This window comes from Thermobia domestica, chromosome 5 (genome assembly GCF_964235325.1).
Source record: "Thermobia domestica chromosome 5, izTheDome1.hap1.1, whole genome shotgun sequence".
NCBI classification, from domain to species: domain Eukaryota; kingdom Metazoa; phylum Arthropoda; class Insecta; order Zygentoma; family Lepismatidae; genus Thermobia; species Thermobia domestica.
Genome location: NC_137458.1, coordinates 230,408,050 through 230,430,639, shown reverse-complemented (window position 1 = coordinate 230,430,639; position 22,590 = coordinate 230,408,050). Strand labels below are relative to the sequence as shown.

Here is a 22,590-nt window from a genome sequence, read left to right as displayed (position 1 = left end):
ATATATACACTGCTTTGGTCAGTTGGAGTTTTATCAGTAACGTTGATTTTTCCAAAGCTACAATGAATAATTTACATGGACTATGGATTTGACATTAATATCGGTCATTTTAATCATTATATATAATCATTATATATATACCCTTCCCTTCTCCCAAATTGCAGTGCTGAATTTGAATTTAAGCTTCATCGGAAATGTCACTGTTCATGTCAGGAACCCTGAAAGCTATGGGTTCGACACTAATATTGGTAATTTCAATATATACCGGCACTTCTTTCCTCCAAGTTGCATCTTCAAAGTGAAATGATAAAGACCATTTCAGGCCCGTACCTCATCTATGTTGACAATTTTTATCGAGATGAGTCTGGTGGTTCAAGAGTTGTAAGTTACTAATATAGTCACTTTCATTTTAATATATATACAGATAATTTGTCGCCTTAGAAAACAGGTACATACAAAATACCTACATACAAAATTTTGTACACAAAGTTTATATTAAAGTTTGTAGTTGAACGTTAAATAATAGTAATTATATGTATTTGTGCATGAGTATTATTGAAATTTGCCTACTGCTCTTTCTTTTAAGAAGTAATTTGGTTAAAATTAACAAAATTTCACCAGATCAAAAAGCACAGTAAGAACTCAGATTCATTCAAGAGCTCTATTTGTTGCAACTGAAACTCTTGATTATGGTAGATGTGTATGTAATTGTAAAAGTTCTGTACTTAATGGACAACGAGGAGTAAACGACTAAAAGAGCACATAAAGAAGACGATTGCAGACTATTAATTTTCAAGAATAATTACAACAGTTTTATTTTCGAATGTTTCTTTTTTAAATATTCACAATAATATGGAAATTTCTCAACACATTTTTCACGCGTTCGAAAAAAATAAAAACGGTTCCATTACACGTAAAACTAACCTAATACTAAGATTTTTTTGTTATTTTCCCAATTTTTCCAATCTTTCCGAAAAGAAACCGGAAAAAACGTTTTACCAGGAGGTTCAAAATTTCCGAAAATTTTACAACACTATTTGGGATATGTAAATACTACAACGAATAAAACTAAAAGTTGGAGAAATTTGGTCAGCGATGTAATTATCTCGTGCGCAGAAAATTTGGAAAGATGTCCCACTTAGGATTTATTGTTTAAATATTTTATTTAAATTACAATATATACGTAGGATCTCTATAAATTTTCCATAATACAAACCTACAAAAGCATTCTAAAATATTAAATGTAATAATAATAAAATAAAATAAAATAATTGAAAATTAGTAGTAATAATAAAAGAAAATATAGCAAACTGTAATAACAAAATAGACTGTAGGATATATGATAAAATAATAATAAACATAAAATCATAGGAACAATCATAAAATAATCTGAGAACGTTATGACATAATATCTTAAATAATAAGCAGTCGTACCTTAGTTATTCTTCCCTTTCAAAAAGAAGGTAGAAAGGAAATGCACAAAAGATCATGAATAATACCTAAGGCTTTAATAAATATTGAATGAAGGTTAATCGTATCAGGTAAATTTTTCTTTACAGATTAACAATTTGAAGTTAAGAAAACATTTTTAAATTTGCTCTCCTGAAGTTAGGATAATTAAGATATGATACTGGATATCGATAACACTGCAGATCAGGAAGGCGACACATACCTAACAAATCTAGTCTGAATGACTTTTATAAACAAAGGAAGAAGACATATTGAATTAATCTGTCTCTATAATGTAAAATTTAAAAATAAATCCTAGGTAGATTAACAACAGGAGGCCTTCAGTGCATAAGAAATCCAAGTCCAATTTTGGTCATTTTAGCCATATTTCAAGTTTAATATCTCTACCTTAAGCTCCAGTCAGTGCTAAAAGAATTCATGCACGTATACCATAAATATATTTTATAATGTAAAAGACAGTATCTGCTTTTTCACGTGTTTATACGGTTCGTACGAACTTTGTATCTTTTTCTCGTAGCTTTTTTTAATTTATTTGAATCGCTTTTGATCTGAATGTGTCATGGCCCATTATATCAATCCTCTTCAATGTTCGGCGATCTCTATTCCCTAGGTTTACTTTCTGTCTACTGTTTGTTCTCTCTGATGATAAATTGCCACGAATGTTGCATTTCTTTTTCCCCTTGGATTGCGTTACTCTAGCTGCAACTAACACTATTCTTAGACAACCGCTCACCAATAATTTGTGTTCTTTGAAAATGGAGAAGTTTCCTATTTTCATGATCAACGTCTGACTTCCTGAAGACACGAATCTGTATTATACAGACCAATCTGAAGTTTCAGGGCCATGAATCATCATGTCTGTCTGGAACTCCATTGGTTCTTTGATTTGGGTTGGTTTCTCCTGGACTGTGGCAAAACAATGGTTTTAAGTACTCGTATCTTCGGGCCTTAATTCCAAGAGAGGTGAGCTTTCCTCAATGCTCGTTCAACAACACTGGCAAGTGTTGGAAGACTCGCTAGTTGAGTTCCCACTAACAGTAAATATAACTGGGAAACATTAATGAAATCAAAAACATGTAGGAGACTTAAACTCGTCACATCTAATGGGCGTAATACATTACCTTTTATAAAGGTCTTGCGTATGACATGGACAATTAGAATGAAGAAGCAATTACTGCAAAGTCCTCGCAGTCATGGGCCATTGCCTTGAGAAATATCTATAAGGTAGGGTATATGCCATTCAGAATATAAGAGGTGACGTAGACACTTAACAGATAATGTTACGCAGTCGCGTATCAAGTTTGGTATCACCAAGGCAGTGCTAACACGAAATAGTCGTAGAGCACAGATGTTCCGTGTAATTAACCCTACAAAGCATGTTTTTTAACTTTCTGTGAAAAAATAGTTTTCCAAGATAAAAATGAGTAAAGGAAGTACCGGTACGCTTAATGGTGCCATCTATTCGGAATCTGTGGAATTACAACTAGCTTCGAACGTTCCCAATCTGGTTCAACATGCACTAGCAACTACATACCGTTATGTAGGAAAACACAGATTATTTAGCACTATGGCACATGTCTGTCTCACTATGCATTGTAGGGTTTAAAAAATGCATGTTGCAGTATATGAGCATTAAGATTATTTGTTAAATGTAATGTTTTGATATAAAAGTTTAAAATTTTGTCGGGGTACTTTTTTGGGGAGGAGTATATATCTTAGAATAAATTATGATATCGTATTTTATTAATACAGTGAAACTAACAATGTTATCTTACATACATCTTGTTATAGAATTCTAAAAATTAAATTGCATTTAACTTCATCTTAGTTCGTGTCACTCTATTTTGAAGAAGTTCTTATTTCCAGTTTGCGAATATAGTGTTTTTACTCGAGTTGTTCAAAAGAGTACTATTATTGTTGTTTCAAGGAATGCATTCACACACACACAAATCAAATTCACTATTTCAATTGTTCATACACCACTAAAAACAACCTATTAGCTCATGCAAAATTTTCCATCTTGAATTTGACTCTTTATCCAGGGAATGTAGTAAGGAACACTAACGTAAACACCGGGGAAATCGGGATCGGCACATCCTGTACCCCACGAGACTATACCTAAATGAAAGTAAAGCAAATTCAAAATTACATTTAAGAATTGCAACTAATCTATGTGCAATTACTAGCGTCAATTACAACTAGTATGTGAATCAGTGTTTCAACAGAGGACAAAGAACAAAATAATCAGCTACATAACAGCGATTTCTTTTAGATGTACGGTACATAAAGAAATAAACAGTCCGTCCGTTAAAGCAGGACAAACAAGTATCAGCTATTATCGGCAACAAATGCAATAGATTTTTTGTACTACAAATATTAGTTTCTCTCGTTTTTTTCTAAAACTGCAAATGAGAATCCACCCTCGAGCAAGATATTTTGTTAAGCTTAATATTATTTATCGATTACTACATCCATAACTCATTTTTTTTTTTTATTTTTTGTTATATGCTAATAACTAGCGTTTATTACCCGTTTCGTTGGGTTAAAATAAGAAAAAAATAGTAACATGTTACATTAGTCAGTCACGTTTTAATATTACTGAAGCGCTTTGTCTTCCATTCTTCAACCAGAATCTAAATTTTTGGGATTTCCAACCAGAGACATTGCCACATAAAATTGGCTGTGTGAGAAGCAAGGAGCCCTCTCTATCGTTCCCTTCCCTTCCTCTAAGTTGCGGGGCTGAATTTCGACTTAAATGGCATCGGAAGTATTACTATTCATCTCAGCGATCCCAGAAACTACGCTACAATAATTTCGCTTACTTTCGATCATTTTTATATATCCCCCTTTCATTCCACCAAGTTCTTGGCCTGAATTTGATTTAAACAGCATCGAAAATGTCACTGTTCATCTCAGTAACCTCGAAAACTATGGATTCGACACTAACGTCAGCCATTTTCGATAATTATATATACACCCTCCCCCCACCCTGAGTTGCACAGTCAAAGTGAAGTGATAAGGATCTCCCAGGCCCGAACACCATCTATGTAGAAAATCAGATAAAGATCGATCTTGTGGTTCAAAAGTTATTAAGTCACAAACATAGTCACTTTCATTTTGTAAGTACAGATGTAGCTGAATTAAACAATATAAATTAAATATAATTTTAGTTGTAACCCATAATAAGTTTAGGTTTCATACATACAAGTTGTCCCTCTCTTCTTCGCGTCGTCCACGGCAGATCGCGCAAAATAAGACAGGAGATCTGCAGCTTCGTCTATCCCACTTCTCACGAAATACGGGACTCCACGTCGTCAAAGAACTCGTAGGTACAAATATTTTTATGGGCAACTTTTTTTCGTTTTTTTATAACTTTATTTCCTCGTAGTACACCACGAGATATCCCACGAAGAACTAAAGTTAGCCCAGTATTCAGTAGCCACTCTCTTCTGGAGAAAAATTATTATCTAATTTCAGATTCTTTAATGGAATTCAGTGCAGAACGTGGTAGTATTTTCTAACTACATTCGGTGGAAAAAAGTAAGCTTGCTTTTCTTCTTTCTTTCTTTCTTGTTTCCGACAACTTATTTCAAATTCTCGTAAAATAGCACATCAAATAAGAATAATTACACTCATTACAGTGTTATTATTTAAGCTGTTTGAAACCAGAGCGAACTAACTACATTCTCACTGATTCTTGAGTTTAAGCATGAAATCATTTTTCGTCCAGAATACTATGAGGTATACAGCTTCTTTACTGATTTCAGTTTACTCACTAACCATTCATAAAACTGGAGTAAAGGCTATGATTTTTCTCCTTTTGTTACATGAGAAAATGCTTTATTTTCTTTACTAAGATATTCAATATATTTAAGACAGGATATATTCTTCTTGATCTTTACACTGGACGAAAGAATATGTCCTCCAATGAGGGATGAATTTAACATATACAATATGTACCCACCCATAACATTATATAAACATAGGTCATATCTATCTATCTATCTACCTACCTACCTATATATATATATAGGTAGATAGATAGATAGACAAATAGATAGATACAGAGTATATACTTGCATCTAAAATTTACGGGAACGTTAGTTTTGATAAGTAACTCGTATATCATGTTGTTTTTGTGAATTCGAGAAATCGGGCTGGCACGCTTGACTGAAATGACGTATGTATCACCCTGTTCATTGACACAGGTGCTCACTATAACTGTGACAAGAAGAATGTTGCGGGAGAATGTTGCGCAATGCATATCGGTCATAGTGGACGTGTCCAAAGAACACACAATGGCCCAGAGAACACATATGAATGATATAATACGCGGTCGGATTACCGGTTGATTAGAAATAGGGCAAAGTCAACAGGGTGTAGTTAGAGACTTGAATGTTCCTCATATTTTTATCACTACTCATTTACTTACCTTCACCTCTGGTGCTTGGGGTCCCGGGTTCGATCCCAGCCTCCGCCAAGTGAACTTTGTGGTGGACAAACACCGTGTGCGTGGGTTTTCTCGGGGTTCTCCCGTTTCCTCCCACTTTCTTCATTCCACCATTTCATTCATTACTCATCATCATCGTCTCCTTTAGCCTAACCGGCATAACCGTGGGACGTAAAACTCAAAGATTTCATTTCATTTACTTACCTAATATATACATTTTATTTCTTTCCCTTAACATTGCTGGACCTCCACTGTCTCCCTGAAAATGTCCAAGGAAAAATTCATATTCAGTACAATTGAGTCAATATTACTTGAGCAATCTATCATGTGAGGGGAAAAAAAAAAAACTTTTGCCAAGATATTGAAATAATTAAAAATTGGAATTTCAATTTTAAATAGATTTTTCTTCTAAAAACTGTAACTTCTTTATTTTAAAATACATCTACATTCGTCTATAATTACTGACACAATAAAGGCTCTGTAGACCCAGCTATGAAGGGACTAAAATGGTGGAAATTTTCAGACTACTGAGGAGCTATGTTACTATAGTTATATGGTCCATCCGAGCTAATAAATATATTATTTCATTGTATTATTGAAGATGGCATTGTCTGAAAATGTACATGGATTACAAAAAAGCAAATTTTTGCAAGTAATTAGTACTAGCACAAAGTTTATGTATAAAAAACATTACAGCATGGAGAACGTGGAGGGATAGTGAGAGAAATAATTTTAGCAGGCTCAAAGCATAATATCCAAGGGAAGCAGGTTGAAACAAACTTAACGCATGGAACAGGTCCTAAGAGATATCTTACTAACTTAATTCAGAGGAGAGTAAATACAGATAAACTGAAGCTTAATAAAAGAGAAAGAAAGAAAGAAAAAGTCTCCTTATGGGTATTTTATCTGTGATGATTCAAGTTTGTTGGTTGGGTTTGAGTTGGGCATCCCTTTCAACAGCAAACATTCACGTTAACGTAGGATACGAGTAAGAGCTCCCACCGGGATTTTGATCCAAGTGTTTCTTACAAAGTGGAAGATGTTTGTGCAAAAAAGGAGTATATTGAAGCAAATTATAGGGTAAACTTAATAGTTATTTCTAATTCTATAGTAGTATGCAAGCAAATGAGTTTATTACATTATGTGGTTAAAATGTGTAGCCTGAGCCATAAGACGTGAAATGTTTATGCAAGAACTTGAAAGTAAATCGAATGAATAAAAGCATATTTCAGGTAAATAAATTTGTATTTCTTACTAAAATTAGTATGTGTGTTTGCCGTGTGTACGGCGATTGTGCAGGGAAGATTAAATGATAGAAGAAGAGAGAAAGAAGAGAAACAATTTGCATTGAATAGGTCATGCGGTTGAGAGTTTCTACAGAGGCCGTTCTGACCTTGATTCACTCATAAAAAATTTCTACAGGTAACCATAGTCTTCTTCATTTATCCCTTTATTTCCGTATTAACCTACGTTATTGAAATGGTTGATAGAGAACCGTCCCTCTGAGAGCTGTATTTAATATTTTTCGATGCTGGATCCCCCAAAAAATGTTTTGCCTCTCTCTGTGTTTGTTTGTATTTAATATAGGCCTCGACACGGTCTCCCAAAGGCGAAAGAAAGTATCTACATGTTGCTTGTTTCGAGAAGAAGAAGAAGAAAAAAAACAGAAAAGATGGTGATTTTTGATAATTAACATCAGTGCTAAGGACTTTGTTTTCCTTTTGGCGTCAATGAACCGAACAATACTTCTACGTCTTGCTTGCATACAGTGAACCATCAGCAACGGGGTGGGAAGTACAGAACCAAGAGTATGACTATGCCGGCAGCGGATAAACAATAGCCTCGGCTCTTTCTAGGGCCAATAATGTTGGAACAAAGAATTCGGTCACAATTTGCTACCAATATTATTTTCAATTCGTTAATCTCGATTTTTCAAATGCAACCGAGGGGTCGACATACCTGTGGGCCGTGCGTGAATACGGGTCTGATGCCCCCTAACATGTGTCAAAAGCTACTTAGAGTCATCCCATTACTAGGACCATCGTTTACTGGTTTTCTGACAACGCCCAGGTAGATTTGGTACAGAAACATGGGAAACGGGAAATATAAAGTTCTTCTCTCTGCTAATTTAGCAGTCTCTTTTAGGACAATATTAGTCTCTCCGCCATTAATCCCATTATTATTATTATTATTATTATTATTATTATTATTATTATTATTATTATTATTATTATTATTATTATTATTAACTATTTTGCCTGTTGGCAGGTCCTAGGACCAACAGCAGATTCCCGTTCCCCTTCTTTTAGGCTTAGATCTGGAAATGTTTCTTCCAGTTTCTCGATCTTCAGCTTCCTCGAGGTAACTAATCAGTTCCAAATCTGATGTTCCAAGTATGTTTCTTTAGATTTAGTTTTCTCTTAGGCGTAGAGCGAAAATAATAAACAGAAAAACATGTACCTTTCATCTCAGATCGTGAAAGTACGACAGGCTTCCAAGGTATGGCAACTGATACAGAAAGTAATATACATAAACTATAACTTCCGGTTTCAATAAATAGATACATAGAAACTCATATATATGAATTTTATAGCAACTTTAATGCATATTCTTTTGTTTTAAGTAGCTAATTGATTATTCAATTTTATAATTTGTACTTTCAGATACAACACCTCGTTAGCTGTGAAAGGGAATCAATGTTTAGTGATTTCGTGTTATTTTTAATGCATGACAAAGAATCACTTCCTTGAAGAATGTTTATAGTGGTCTTGGGAGAAAATCCCTGATATAAGGGTAATGAGAGGTGCTGGATCCATAGTGTCTATCTGACAAGTGAGATGACACATGCAAAATTTCTTATCTGATTGCTTCCACATTTCTCAGTTGGATGAGCGGGACGACTTTTTGCTCTCTTATTGAAGATTGAAAGACATGATAAAATGTAAACCACTGAATCAGCGTATACCATTTGCAACAAAATAAACCATAGAAGTACTATAGATAAGTTGTAACTTGAAGTATTATAGATAAGTTATAACTTGCTTCCTCTTTCCCATTAAAATTTGGCTTTCTGCTTTATAAAACAGCTTCAGTAACAACAGAGACAACATGCGTCTACAAACAAATCAATATTGCAGTTTCATCAGATTATATTTGCGGTAAGAATATGTGACGAATACGAAGCTAAGCGTTTTGGTTGGATTCAGATCTAGGTATATTCATAACTTTATTACAACAAATAGTTATTATTACATTCAAAGTAATCATCTCTTGGTACAGTCCGCGGCATAAAATTTGTTACAAAAATTCTAAGTCCAAATGAATAACAAACTCTTGCCCAGTTTTCTTATGCATTCCCGCAATATATGTATCAATCGATTAGTTGCATCTAGTATTTATTCCAACTCCTCCCCGTCCTCCACCTCTCCTTCTCTAAAGCAGTGTGTGTGACGTACTACACTCTTTCCATTCAGCTGAAAAAGAAACAGGAATCAAGTTTACAACGTTATAGCTTTAAAACAGTCTTTTCCATTCGTTTGTTCTGAAATATTTTTAAGAGTCTAAATTAAAGGAAAGTCACACAATCTTCCCAGAGCTTCATAAATATCTTTAGTTTCATTCTTTTCTTTCTTTAAAAGAGTGCAAGCTAGTAAGATGCTCCCTAAGAAGTCTATGGAAATTGCCAAGAGCTCTAAAATATCTACGGACAGAAACGAGTTTTATTCAATGATTCATTGAATTTCTTTTCAGTAAGTGCAAGCAAATGTTTCAGGGGCGTCATTTGGGCAGGACAGGAGGGTGTAATTCCCCCTCTCTTGAGCTTCATAAATACGTATTTTTTGATCAAATGTATAGTAATACACTAATAAAAAGTGAAAATCTTATGTCGCCGGAGAATCTCTTCCTTCCCCCCCCCCCCCCCCGAATAAAGTCTAAAAGACACTGGTTTTAACAACAAACCTATAGAGCTACGATAGCACATTGCTAAAGAGCTTACATTTGGTTTCAAGAGTCGAAGGTTTGATCTCAAGCCATATGACTTCCTGAGTGACATTGAGAGAGAGAGAGAGAGAGAGATTCAAGTATGGAGACAGAGAGGAAAGATTTGTATACACAGATTTAGAATTGGGGAAAAATGATCGGACAGCATTCGTATTATGACTAAAATTCTGATTTTGTGAAAGATAAGAAGGGAAGTTTTCGAACTGCGAGGATCACATAAGGCAGTTGTCGAATTAATGTGGAGAACTCTTTTTAGAGCATCAGATGATTACGAAAGGAGAGAAAGATCTTCAGAACTGAGGAATTAAGATTTTAAAAAATCTGATTTCGGCGACGAGTTTCGAAACACGAACCTTGTGGTCATCGAATCATGACTTTATCCATTCTGCTACGGAGGATTCTATTACTCGACCACATACGTTTCCCTTAGCTGCGTTGAAAGCTACCTTAAGGGGATATTCCAAAAGTTGACTCGGTAGATGCGCCGTTCAGTTAGGACGTAAACCTCTTGTAACTTAGTTACAATGTACAAAATGAACTTCCTCTTCTTCAGGACCCTTTTTAAAGCTTTAAAATTTGTTACTATTGTTTTAATTAAGTTACATTTGATAGAACCATCTGATAAAGTAGTGCCAAGCCCTGTGCGTCATTGTCTGTTAGGTGAATGGTTAATGTAAGTTACTTTTACGTGGATGGTCCGAGCTTCCAATCAAGACCATTCTTATTGGTTATTTGATTTGAGCTACGCTCATACTGTATATTCCACAAGTTCAATTTTGAAGTAATGTAGTCACAGCTAGTTTAATTCGAAATAATATTCCAATATTATATTTGTTACTAAATTTACATGGCACTCCTCACTTGTTTGTATCCCTGCATAAATGCAAAATTGTTTTAAAAGTATATTTTACTGTCAAGTATTATTGATTTTTTTAAATTGTCCTTCAAATTCATTTTATAATTATTTTCTATTTCTTAATTATAACATATTTTCTATTTATATTGTATTCTATGTTACACGTTTATTATTTATATTTTATGTCTTACCTTTGAACAGGAGCTTTTGACAATTCAGAGCAGCAGGGACATACACAGGATGCAGGCCTTGCCAATCCAGAGCTTTTGCCCCCACGAAATCACTACTTTTTTGTTTGTATATATATATATCTAATTTTATAGATAGTGATAGCAGGGGCGGATCCAGGGGAGGGTTTTTGGGGCGATCGCATCCCCCAGAATAGGGAACTTTTTATACTTTTTATTTTAAAAATAAAACATATCCTAAGTATTTTTCATCTTTGTATTGTAAATGTAAATTTAAACCTAAAGTAGATAGGCCTTACTTTCTTAAGAAAGTTAATTCTGCAGAAGAGCTACTTCTCCTTTTCTAAATTTGTTTTTTCTTTTCTTTTCTTTCTTTCTTTTTTGTTTGCAATCCGCTCTTACCTTGATTTGACTTCGAACGACCTCCCCTCCCAAACAATCATCCTGGATCCGCCCCTGGATGATAGACATTTTAGTAAAATATGCCCTCATTCGCTGAAATAAATTTCTGTCAAGCTTTCGATCGCTGAAATAAATTTCTGTCTACGGCCCTGCAATACAGTGACGATTTTAGGGAGTGATCACTTAGTAATGCCTCCCTGGAGCAACGACACTTCCCCAGAAGTCATATCTCCGATAATCCAGAATGTGATTTGTGCATTATCATTTTTCACTCTCAGTGTCTTGAAACGCACCAAAAAGGAACTGTTCTGAAGTATTTACTGGTTCTCCCTATGACCCCATTTCAATATGGCCAACCTTGGACATATACACATCTGAAATATCACCTTTTATGTCAGTGATCCCGAAAGCTATCCATTCGACACAAATATAGGATATTTTCGATTCTTTATTCCTGTCACCCTCCCATTGTCAACTCGAAGCCAACCAAGGCTTATTTTGGACTTACGCAGCATCCACAGTGTCACTTTTCATCTTTGCACATTTTGACATTAATTTCGTTCGTATTTGACTACTTTTACGTCACCTTCACCTCTTGGTAGGGATTTTTTCAGTATCTCGCCCCCACAACTATGGAGAAATTTCAACCAACTAAGTATAATTATAAATTATCATCTGAAACACAACTGTACGGGTGATCTTTTTCGCAGAGGAATTCGTTAACTACTGTTTCAATATCAATGTATTGGCTTTTCTTGCTCAGAATGCTGGAGATTACCAAAGAGCTAAACTTCATTCTGTACTATTGTGCTATGAATATAGTGGTTTATTTCACTGAATACTCGCTTAGATGATGCTCTCGTTACAGGAAAAGTGAGATACAGTTATAAAAGAAAAACGAAACGAAATATTTAAGTTTTACGTCCCACGTTATGCCGACTACGCTAATGGAGACAGTGAGGTTGAGAAACGAATGAAATCGTTTAATGAAGAAAGTGGGAGGAAACTGGAGAAAACCGAGAAAACACATGCATACGGTGTTTGTCCATAATAAAGTTCATTCAGCGCGAGCTGGGATCTACCCAACAACTCCATGTACCATAGGTAAAGTTATAAAAAAATAGGCGTCTAAACAAATACGGAACACTACTATCAATGAGAGTTGTATAAGATTAGATTTTTATTTATTTCATTCTAAGTTGAAATTTCAATCAATCTTGATCTTCATTACTGTTCGAAATCCGGACCAACCAGTATTCCCTACTGGGGTAAAGATTAATTGATCGCCAACAGAAATCTAAAATCATCTGTATAACCCCACGTTCCATTATTCCATATACACAATTAAAAGTCCAGCGTAACCTACCAGTTAATAAGTTTTCTTCTTATTATTATTATTTTTAACACCTCAAAAATATAGACTCATAATTGAGCCACTGATTGGAAAAAGGGAATAAGTACATAAACATATTTTTTCCACTTTTAAGCTTTTCTCACCAATTGCAGTGCTACAATACAAGATTCTTCTTCTTGTCTTAGAGTTTGTCAGTTCTTTTGCTACAATTAATCAGTTATACACGTGTTGAAACAAATACAAATACGCCTCGGGGTGGTTTTTTACCGTTTCTGAAAACTTAGGTCTGATGTATTTATTCCCTTTTGCTGGAAATAGTTGCTGCAAATAGTTGCTGCAAGGACGTGATAAATCTTTTCGGTAGGCTTCAAAGTCTATAGCTCCTTCACAACTTCCTTTTCACCTAAGGCTAAGTAGTTACATTTTAGACATTGAGGAAAAAGTGTGAAATTAATTAAAACCCTTCAAAATGGAGTTACGAATCTTCAATGGACCCCATTTTGCTGTTGGCCTCGCTTAACGCACTCCCGTCACTGTTCAGGGTGCACGATGGAGTTTCTCCCTTTTAGGAATACTTTCTAAGACAGTACTAGTTATTTTTTTTCTTTTACAGCTGTTTCAATTGAGTTGTATTTGCTAGAACTGTCGGTTAAAGGAAACAAAAGATCCTATACTCAAACACAAATCATCTCTCTAGAAGCTCTAATAGAAAACGAAACGAATCGTCGTAAACATGTTACGTTCTTGAAGAGGAAAACAGCAAAACATTGATTGCACAAACGTATAATGGTATCATTTGCTTGCAAATTTAAAACTTATAGAAGTTGATGGCTTGTTAGGTGAGGAGTTAGTGAACAGGATTTTTGTACTGGTGATCCAGGGTTCGAATCTCGTCCGTTCTTCTTACGTTTTGTTTCTTTAAGCTACACTGCGTTTGTTCATTCCAATTCTTTAAGCTTGAATTAAATCTAATACCAGTTAGTGAATTAAAAGTAGCTAACATTATTTTCAAATACGAGACGTTATTACATGCTTGTCACTAGCTCAAAATACTCAACTTTGATATAAACTCTTGCAGCCTTCATTTAACTCATTTCTTGACGTGTTTTGTTACAAAACTCATGAATCGTGGCGAACAAAATTGCTTTACCAGATAATGGTGACTGCTTTGAAACCAAATGACAAGTATGAGAATTAAACGTATCATATCTGTAGTTTGGTGTGGAGAAGAAACCAAATAGCGAACGAAAGGTTTATGAACAACAACGTTATTAATATAAACTATGCCAAGGATTATTGACTTATATGATTTAAAAAAATCGAAAGAAATTTTGAAAGAACGAAAAATACTAACTTAGAATTTTGTTACTGGAGGCAAGGAAATCTAATTTAAACATACTAAAACATACCATTTAGCGCAAATAGAGCGTGGATCTGTGCTCAAGGCGCTAGCTAATAATCTGGAGGCTCTCAAGTCGGAACCATGTGTGAATATTTTGTTTAAATTTAGAATTTTTGGTGATCATTAGTCGGCGATGACACACGTTTAATTGTCTTAAGGTATTTGAATATTTTGATCTTTCAATATTTGAATGATCAAATCTTCAGTAATAATACTAATACTAATACTAATACTAATACTACTACTAATAATAATAGTTATTATTATTATTATTATTATTATTATTATTATTATTATTATTATTATTATTAGCAAAGTAATTCAATAACACGTTAATTTCTTTAATTATTTCTCGATAACTACTCGAACTTAAGACGTCCTCGAATCTAAGTCGCACCCCGATTTCGCTGGGCTAAATTAAAGAAAAATAGTAATATGTTATGGTTTTACTATTACTAAAGCACTCTTTGATATTGGTCATTTTCGATGATTTTATGTATCCCTCTCCCCTCTCCATGTTGGGGGCACAGTATGACAAAAATTATCCCAGGCCCGAATGTCATGTACGTTGAAAATTTGATCGAAATCTGTTGGATGGTTCAAGAGTTGTTCTATTTATTTTTATATATTAATCTCCCCTTCTCTTATCCTCTCCTATGTTCTACCGTCAAAGTGAAAATATTAACCCTTTCACAGAGGAAGTCGACTTTTGTCGACAGAAACAAAATTTCCTTAACATGCGAATGTCGACTATAGTCGACGTGTTAAAATGTGTTTGTCCGTATCTTGGCTTTGTCAAGAGTAGTCGCCAAAGTTGTACCGTTCATTTTTTTTTGGTATTCTATTGTTTTCGATAAACAATAGAAATCACACAGAAAACCTTTGGCGACTAGAATCGACAAAACCAAGATACAGACAAATCTTCGCACGTCGACTATAATCGATATTCGCAGGTTAGGGAATTTTTTTTCCGACGCCTTCCACAATGAAAGAGTTAAAACAAAAGTTTCTAGACCCGAACGTCGTCTATGTTGAAAATTAGATCGAGATCGGTCAGGTGGTTCAAGAGTTGTTGTTTTATTCATTTTTATAGATATCTCCCCTCCCCTCCTCCTACCCTACGTTCTACCATCAAAGGGATATGATAAAAACCACCCCAGGTCCGAACCTCATCTATGTTGATAATTTGATTAAGATCAGTTCGGTGGTTTAAGCGTGATGAAGTCACCAAGACAGCATTTTTATTTTTATTTTTTTACATAGTCCCCCCTTCCCCTCCCCTACATTGTGCCGTCAAGGCAAAAAATGAAAACATCCCAGGTCCGAACCTTATCTATATTGAATGTTTGATTGATTGGGATCAGTCGGATTGTTCAAGAGTTATTAAGTTTTATTCATTTTCATATATTTACCCTCCCCTCCTCTTCCGCAAGTTCTAATATCAAAATGAAATAACAAAAAGCTTCCCAGGTTCGAATTTTTTTATGTTCAAAATGTGATTGAGAACGATCGGGTAGTTCAAGAGTTCACCACCGAACATTGTCACTTTTATTTTTATATTTATAGCTGTTATGTATCTTCCCCCTCCCCTCCATTCTCTACGTTATTCCTCAAAGTGAAGGGAACCGTTCAAAACCCCCACAGCCAAAACCCCCACACTCAAGAAATGTCAAAACGCCCACACAAACGGTCATAACCCCCACACAAATGGACAAATCTCCCAAATACACGAACGGTCAAAACCCCCACAGCCAAAACCCCTACACTGGTAGTCGGTCATAACCTCCAACGGTCATAACTCCCACACAAATGGACAAAACAGCCACACATAGCAACGGTCACAATCCCCACATAAATGGGCAAAACCCCCACACAAATGGACAAAACTCCCACATGCAGAAATTGCCACAACTGCCACACAAATGGACAAAAACCCCACACAATCGGACAAATCTCCCACACTCTAAAATGATCCTGGCTGCATGTCTTGCCCTTGTACTTTTTAATAACATTTTTTATTCCACTTAAACTGATGTTGCACCTATTCTTCTTGGGCGTGAAAAAGAGCCGCAACAAAGACGTGAAATGACGATCATTTCAGAGTGTGGGGGATTTGTCCGATTTTGTGGGGTTTTTGTCCATTTGTGTGGCAGTTGTGACAATTTCTGCGTGTGGGAGATTTGACCATTTGTGTGGGAGTTTTGTGACCGTTGCTATGTGTGGCTGTTTTGTCCATTTGTGTGGGAGTTACGACCGATTGTGTGGGCGTTTTGACATTTCTTGAGTGTGGGGGTTTTGGCTGTGGGGGTTTTGACCGTTCGTGCGTTTGGGAGATTTGTCCATTTGTGTGGGGGTTATGACCGATCGTGTGGGCGTTTTGACATTTCTTGAGTGTGGAGGTTTTGACCGTTCGTGCGTTTGGGAGATTTGTCCATTTGTGTGGGGGTTATGACCGTTTGTGTGGGCGTTTTGACATTTCTTGAGTGTGGGGGTTTTGGCTGTGGGGGTTTTGACCGTTCGTGCGTTTGGGAGATTTGTCCATTTGTGTGGGGGTTATGACCGATCGTGTGGGCGTTTTGACATTTCTTGAGTGTGGGGGTTTTGACCGTTCGTGCGTTTGGGAGATTTGTCCATTTGTGTGGGGGTTATGACCGTTTGTGTGGGCGTTTTGACATTTCTTGAGTGTGGGGGTTTTGGCTTTTGGGGTTTTGACCTAGACCCAAAGTGAAATGGTAAAATCCATCCCTCGCGTTAATCGAGACAGGGACATATAGCCTCATTGCTGACGTCCCCATTAATCCCCCTACTCATACCCTTTAGTGTGTTTAAGTTAGTTTTTTTTGTCTTCAGTTGCACATTTCTAAGTTATTTTTCTTTGTTTCAAAATTCTCGCATTTCTTGTATGATAATACAAGTTAATAATCTTTGACTTGTTTTATATTAATAATCTAAGTTGTTCTTAAACCTTTGGTTTCCAATTTTGTTTTGTCTCTACACCAAACTACAGATATGACAAATTTAATTCTCATACTTTACATTTGATTTCAAAGCGGTCGCCATGAACTGCTTAAAAGCACTTTTTCCGTCACGAAGCACCCAGCAGAGGGCGTACGATATCGTCTATAGCAATGAGAGGAAACTCCGCCTCGTTACGTGACGTCACATGAAGCACGTTCCGTTCAAACACCTAAGCAAAGCTATCATTTTGCTTCTGGTGTGAAAATGGCTCACTACGAAGCTTCTGTTAAAAGCAGCGTGATTGCTTTAATTAAGCATGCGGGCATGAACTATAGCGAGGCAGGCGCGAGATATGGCGTTAACCGTGCTACAGCACGGAGGTGGTGGAGAAGATATGAGGAAACAGGAGATGTAAGACGTAAAAGAGGAAGTGGGCGACAAAGAGTTTCCTCTGCCGAAGAAGATCAGAGTGTAATTGCCCAATGCCGTGAGCACCTTTTCATGTCTGCCCAACAGTTACGAGAGGAAACCAGTTTCCCAGGCGATGTTACGACTGTCCGTCGTAGACTCAAATCCTTTGGTTTGAGATCATACAGGGCAGCTGTTAAAGAGCGACTAACAGAAGACCACATGGTTGACCGTCTGGCGTTTGCACAGTTAAATATTGGACGTGTGTGTGACGAGGTCGTTTTCAAAGACGAAAAAATATTTTCCAGTGCAAACTTAGGGCCGAAGCGTGTTTACCGCCCCCCTGAAAAAAGGTATGCCTCTGAATACCTTTCCCGTTCTGGTCGAATGGGACATGTAACTGTCCACTGTTGGGCATGGATATGCAAGGCTGCAAATTTCGGAGGAATCTACAGGATTCCTGGTCGCCTAAACGCCCACAAGTATGTGGAACATCTGGATGAAACGCTTCCGGAAATAAAAGCTCATGTAGGGGACGGCATATTATATTTGCAACAGGACAATAGCTCGATACATAATTCAAATGTGGTTCAGACATGGTTGCAGAGGCAACCTGATGTCGAAATAGTTGACTGGGTTCCTCATGGAGCAGATATGAACCCTATTGAAAATATGTGGGCCTCTGTTGCAAGAACATTGAGGGAAACCTGGTCGAACAATCCTCCACGAACATCTAATGATCTTTGGGAGCGTGTTGAAGATGCGTGGTCGGTCTGTTGCACCCAACGCTATATCTCTCGCCTGGTGGATTCAATGCCACGGCGTAAGACAGCTGTAATCGAGTCCCAAGGGGACTATACACACTATTAATAAATGCTCGCCCACAACACCATCAGCCCTCTCGAGGGCAACCTAATTCGACCCACTTATTAACAAAATTTTATGAAATACATTACGCGACACCAGTGAATGTAAGTGTCTCAGTATGTTCTGCATTAATAAAGAGGCTAACGTGCGAGACTTGGTGGCCGAGTGGTATTATGCTTGCTATGTAAACCAAAACCGCCTGTAACAGTGGTTCGAATCTAGTGAAGAAGACCCCTACTTTTTATCACCAGGGATATTTGCAATACGCCTTCTGCTATGTCCGCCTTCGTACGGTCTATTATATGACGCATAATGTGGACCGCCATAAGTTTTTACTTAGCAAACAATTTATAAATATATGAACAAATACTTAGGTATATTAGAGTAACAATGAAATATAGTACTTTCGTCCGACTGACGTCGCTCTGTAAATGTTCATTGTATTACACCGGAAGATGAATTAAATAAAGACTGGAAAATTTGATATAAAAATTGATACGTAATAAGTTAAAGACAAAATATGTAATTATAATCTCATATTTGAAACTAATTTCGACTACAATTAATTCTCTACCTGCTTTCATAAATAATCCAAACCAAACTTTGAGCTTTGGAATGCACAAACTAAGTGCAGCTAAGAGAAAAATGTAACAAGAAGAGCAGAGATTTGAACCTACGACCACCAGCGTAAGAATTCTTTTTACTAACCCTTCATCTATCAAACCATAACGTGAACATGTCTTTTGTAAGTTATAAATTTGTATCCAACAAACACCATTAAGCGTATGTGCAACTACTGCTTTGCTCTTTTTCTCTTCAAAAGCGTAACATGTTTAGGACGATTCGTTTCGTTTTCCATTAGAGTTTCGAAAGATATTATTTGTTTTTGAGTGTAGGATCTTTAGTTTCCTTTAACCGACACTTCTAGCAAATACAAACTTAATTATCACAGCAGTTAAAAAAAACTCGTACTGCCTTAGAAAGTATTCCTAAAATCAGAAGCTGCATCATGCATCCTGAACAGTGACGTAACTAACGGCAGTGCGTTGAGGGAGCCCAGAGTAAAACGGGGCCCATTGAAAATTCGTAATTCCACTATTTTTCCTCGATGTCTAAAATGAGACTACTTTAGCCTTACATGAAAAAGAAGCTGTGGAGGGGACTGCGAATTCTACTGAAAAGATTTATCACGTCCTTGCAACAACAACTTTAAGTTTTCGAACAGTAATGAAGAACAAGATTGATTGAAATTTTAATTTGAATGAAATAACTAAAAATCTAATCTTATATAACTCTCATTGATAGTAGTGTTCCGTATTTGATTAGACGCCTATTCTTTTATAACTTTACCTATGGTGCATGGGGTCCTTGGTTCGATCCCAGCTCACGCCGAATAAACTTTATTATGGACAAACACCGTGTGCATGAGTGTCCTCGGGTTTCTCCCGTTTCCTCCCACTTTTTTCATTAAACAATTTCATTTATTTCTCTCCATTACTCTCTCCATTAGCATAGTCGGCATAATCGTGGGACGTAAAAATAAGATATTTCATTTCATTTTTCTTTTATAACTGTATATCACTTTTTTCTGTGACGAGAGCAACATCTAAGCGAGTATTCAGTAAATTAAACCACTAAAACCTACATTCGTTGCACAGTAGTGCAGATGAAGTTTAGCCTTTTGGCAATCTCCAGCATGGACAGCAAAAAAAGCCAATACATTGATGTTGAAACAGTAGTTAACGAATTCCTCTGCGAAAAAGATAACCTATACTGTTGTGTTTCAGATGATAATTTATAATTATACTTAGTTTGTTGAAATTCCTCCATAGTTGTGGGGGCGAGATACTGAAAAAATCCCTACCAAGAAGTCAAATACGAACGAAATTAGTGTCGAATTCATATGCAAAGATGAAAAGTGACACTGTGGATGCTGCGTAAGTCCAAAATAAGCCTTGGTTGGTTTTGAGTTGACAATGGGAGGGTGACAGGAATAAAGAATCGAAAATATCCTATATTTGTGTCGAATGGATAGTTTTCGGGATCACTGACATAAAAGGTGATATTTCAGATGTGTGTATGTCCAAGGTTGGCCATATTGAAATGGGGTCATAGGGAGAACCAGTAAATACTTCAGAACAGTTCCTTTTTGGTGCGTTTCAAGACACTGAGAGTGAAAAATGATAATGCACAAATCACATTCTGGATTATCGGAGATATGACTTCTGGGGAAGTGTCGTTGCTCCAGGGAGGCATTACTAAGTGATCACTACCTAAAATCGTCACTGTTTTGCAGGGCCGTAGACAGAAATTTATTTCAGCGATCGAAAGCTTGACAGAAATTTATTTCAGCGAATGAGGGCATATTTTACTAAAATGTCTATCATCCAGGGGCGGATCCAGGATGATTGTTTGGCAGGGGAGGTCGTTCGAAGTCAAATCAAGGTAAGAGCGGATTGCAAACAAAAAAGAAAGAAAGAAAAGAAAAGAAAAAACAAATTTAGAAAAGGAGAAGTAGCTCTTCTGCAGAATTAACTTTCTTAAGAAAGTAAGGCCTATCTACTTTAGGTTTAAATTTACATTTACAATACAAAGATGAAAAATACTTAGGATATGTTTTATTTTTAAAATAAAAAGTATAAAAAGTTCCCTATTCTGGGGGATGCGATCGCCCCAAAAACCCTCCCCTGGATCCGCCCCTGCTATCACTATCTATAAAATTAGATATATATATATATATACAAACAAAAAAGTAGTGATTTCGTGGGGGCAAAAGCTCTGGATTGGCAAGGCCTGCATCCTGTGTATGTCCCTGCTGCTCTGAATTGTCAAAAGCTCCTGTTCAAAGGTAAGACATAAAATATAAATAATAAACGTGTAACATAGAATACAATATAAATAGAAAATATGTTATAATTAAGAAATAGAAAATAATTATAAAATGAATTTGAAGGACAATTTAAAAAAATCAATAATACTTGACAGTAAAATATACTTTTAAAACAATTTTGCATTTATGCAGGGATACAAACAAGTGAGGAGTGCCATGTAAATTTAGTAACAAATATAATATTGGAATATTATTTCGAATTAAATTAGCTGTGACTACATTACTTCAAAATTGAACTTGTGGAATATACAGTATGAGCGTAGCTCAAATCAAATAACCAATAAGAATGGTCTTGATTGGAAGCTCGGACCATCCACGTAAAAGTAACTTACATTAACCATTCACCTAACAGACAATGACGCACAGGGCTTGGCACTACTTTATCAGATGGTTCTATCAAATGTAACTTAATTAAAACAATAGTAACAAATTTTAAAGCTTTAAAAAGGGTCCTGAAGAAGAGGAAGTTCATTTTGTACATTGTAACTAAGTTACAAGAGGTTTACGTCCTAACTGAACGGCGCATCTACCGAGTCAACTTTTGGAATATCCCCTTAAGGTAGCTTTCAACGCAGCTAAGGGAAACGTATGTGGTCGAGTAATAGAATCCTCCGTAGCAGAATGGATAAAGTCGTGATTCGATGACCACAAGGTTCGTGTTTCGAAACTCGTCGCCGAAATCAGATTTTTTAAAATCTTAATTCCTCAGTTCTGAAGATCTTTCTCCCCTTTCGTAATCATCTGATGCTCTAAAAAGAGTTCTCCACATTAATTCGACAACTGCCTTATGTGATCCTCGCAGTTCGAAAACTTCCCTTCTTATCTTTCACAAAATCAGAATTTTCGTCATAATACGAATGCTGTCCGATCATTTTTTCCCCAATTCTAAATCTGTGTATACAAATCATTCCTCTCTGTCTCCATACTTGAATCCCTCTCTCTCTCTCTCTCTCTCTCTCTCTCTCTCTCTCTCTCTCTCTCTCTCTCTCTCTCTCTCAATGTCACCCAGGAAGTCATATGGCTTGAGATCAAACCTTCGACTCTTGAAACCAAATGTAAGCTCTTTAGCAATGTGCTATCGTAGCTCTATAGGTTTGTTGTTAAAACCAGTGTCTTTTAGACTTTATTCGGGGGGGGGGGGGGAAGGAAGAGATTCTCCGGCGACATAAGATTTTCACTTTTTATTAGTGTATTACTATACATTTGATCAAAAAATACGTATTTATGAAGCTCAAGAGAGGGGGAATTACACCCTCCTGTCCTGCCCAAATGACGCCCCTGAAACATTTGCTTGCACTTACTGAAAAGAAATTCAATAAATCATTGAATAAAACTCGTTTCTG

General features: G+C 36.2%; 1 protein-coding gene across 1 annotated transcript in view; it reads right to left on the bottom strand.

Annotated features, from left to right (window-relative positions):
• Nucleotides 1–3,257: 3,257 nt before the first annotated feature.
• LOC145684786 (trypsin-1-like) overlaps nucleotides 3,258–22,590 on the bottom strand; it is a 52,516-nt gene continuing 33,183 nt past the window's right edge. The window contains exons 5-6 of the mRNA XM_081757155.1: nucleotides 6,125–6,179; nucleotides 3,258–3,588 (exon numbers count right to left, since the gene is read on the bottom strand). Of these exons, the coding sequence (XP_081613281.1) occupies nucleotides 3,467–3,588; nucleotides 6,125–6,179 (177 nt within the window). The 3' untranslated portion in view covers nucleotides 3,258–3,466. The remainder of the gene's footprint in view (nucleotides 3,589–6,124; nucleotides 6,180–22,590) is intronic.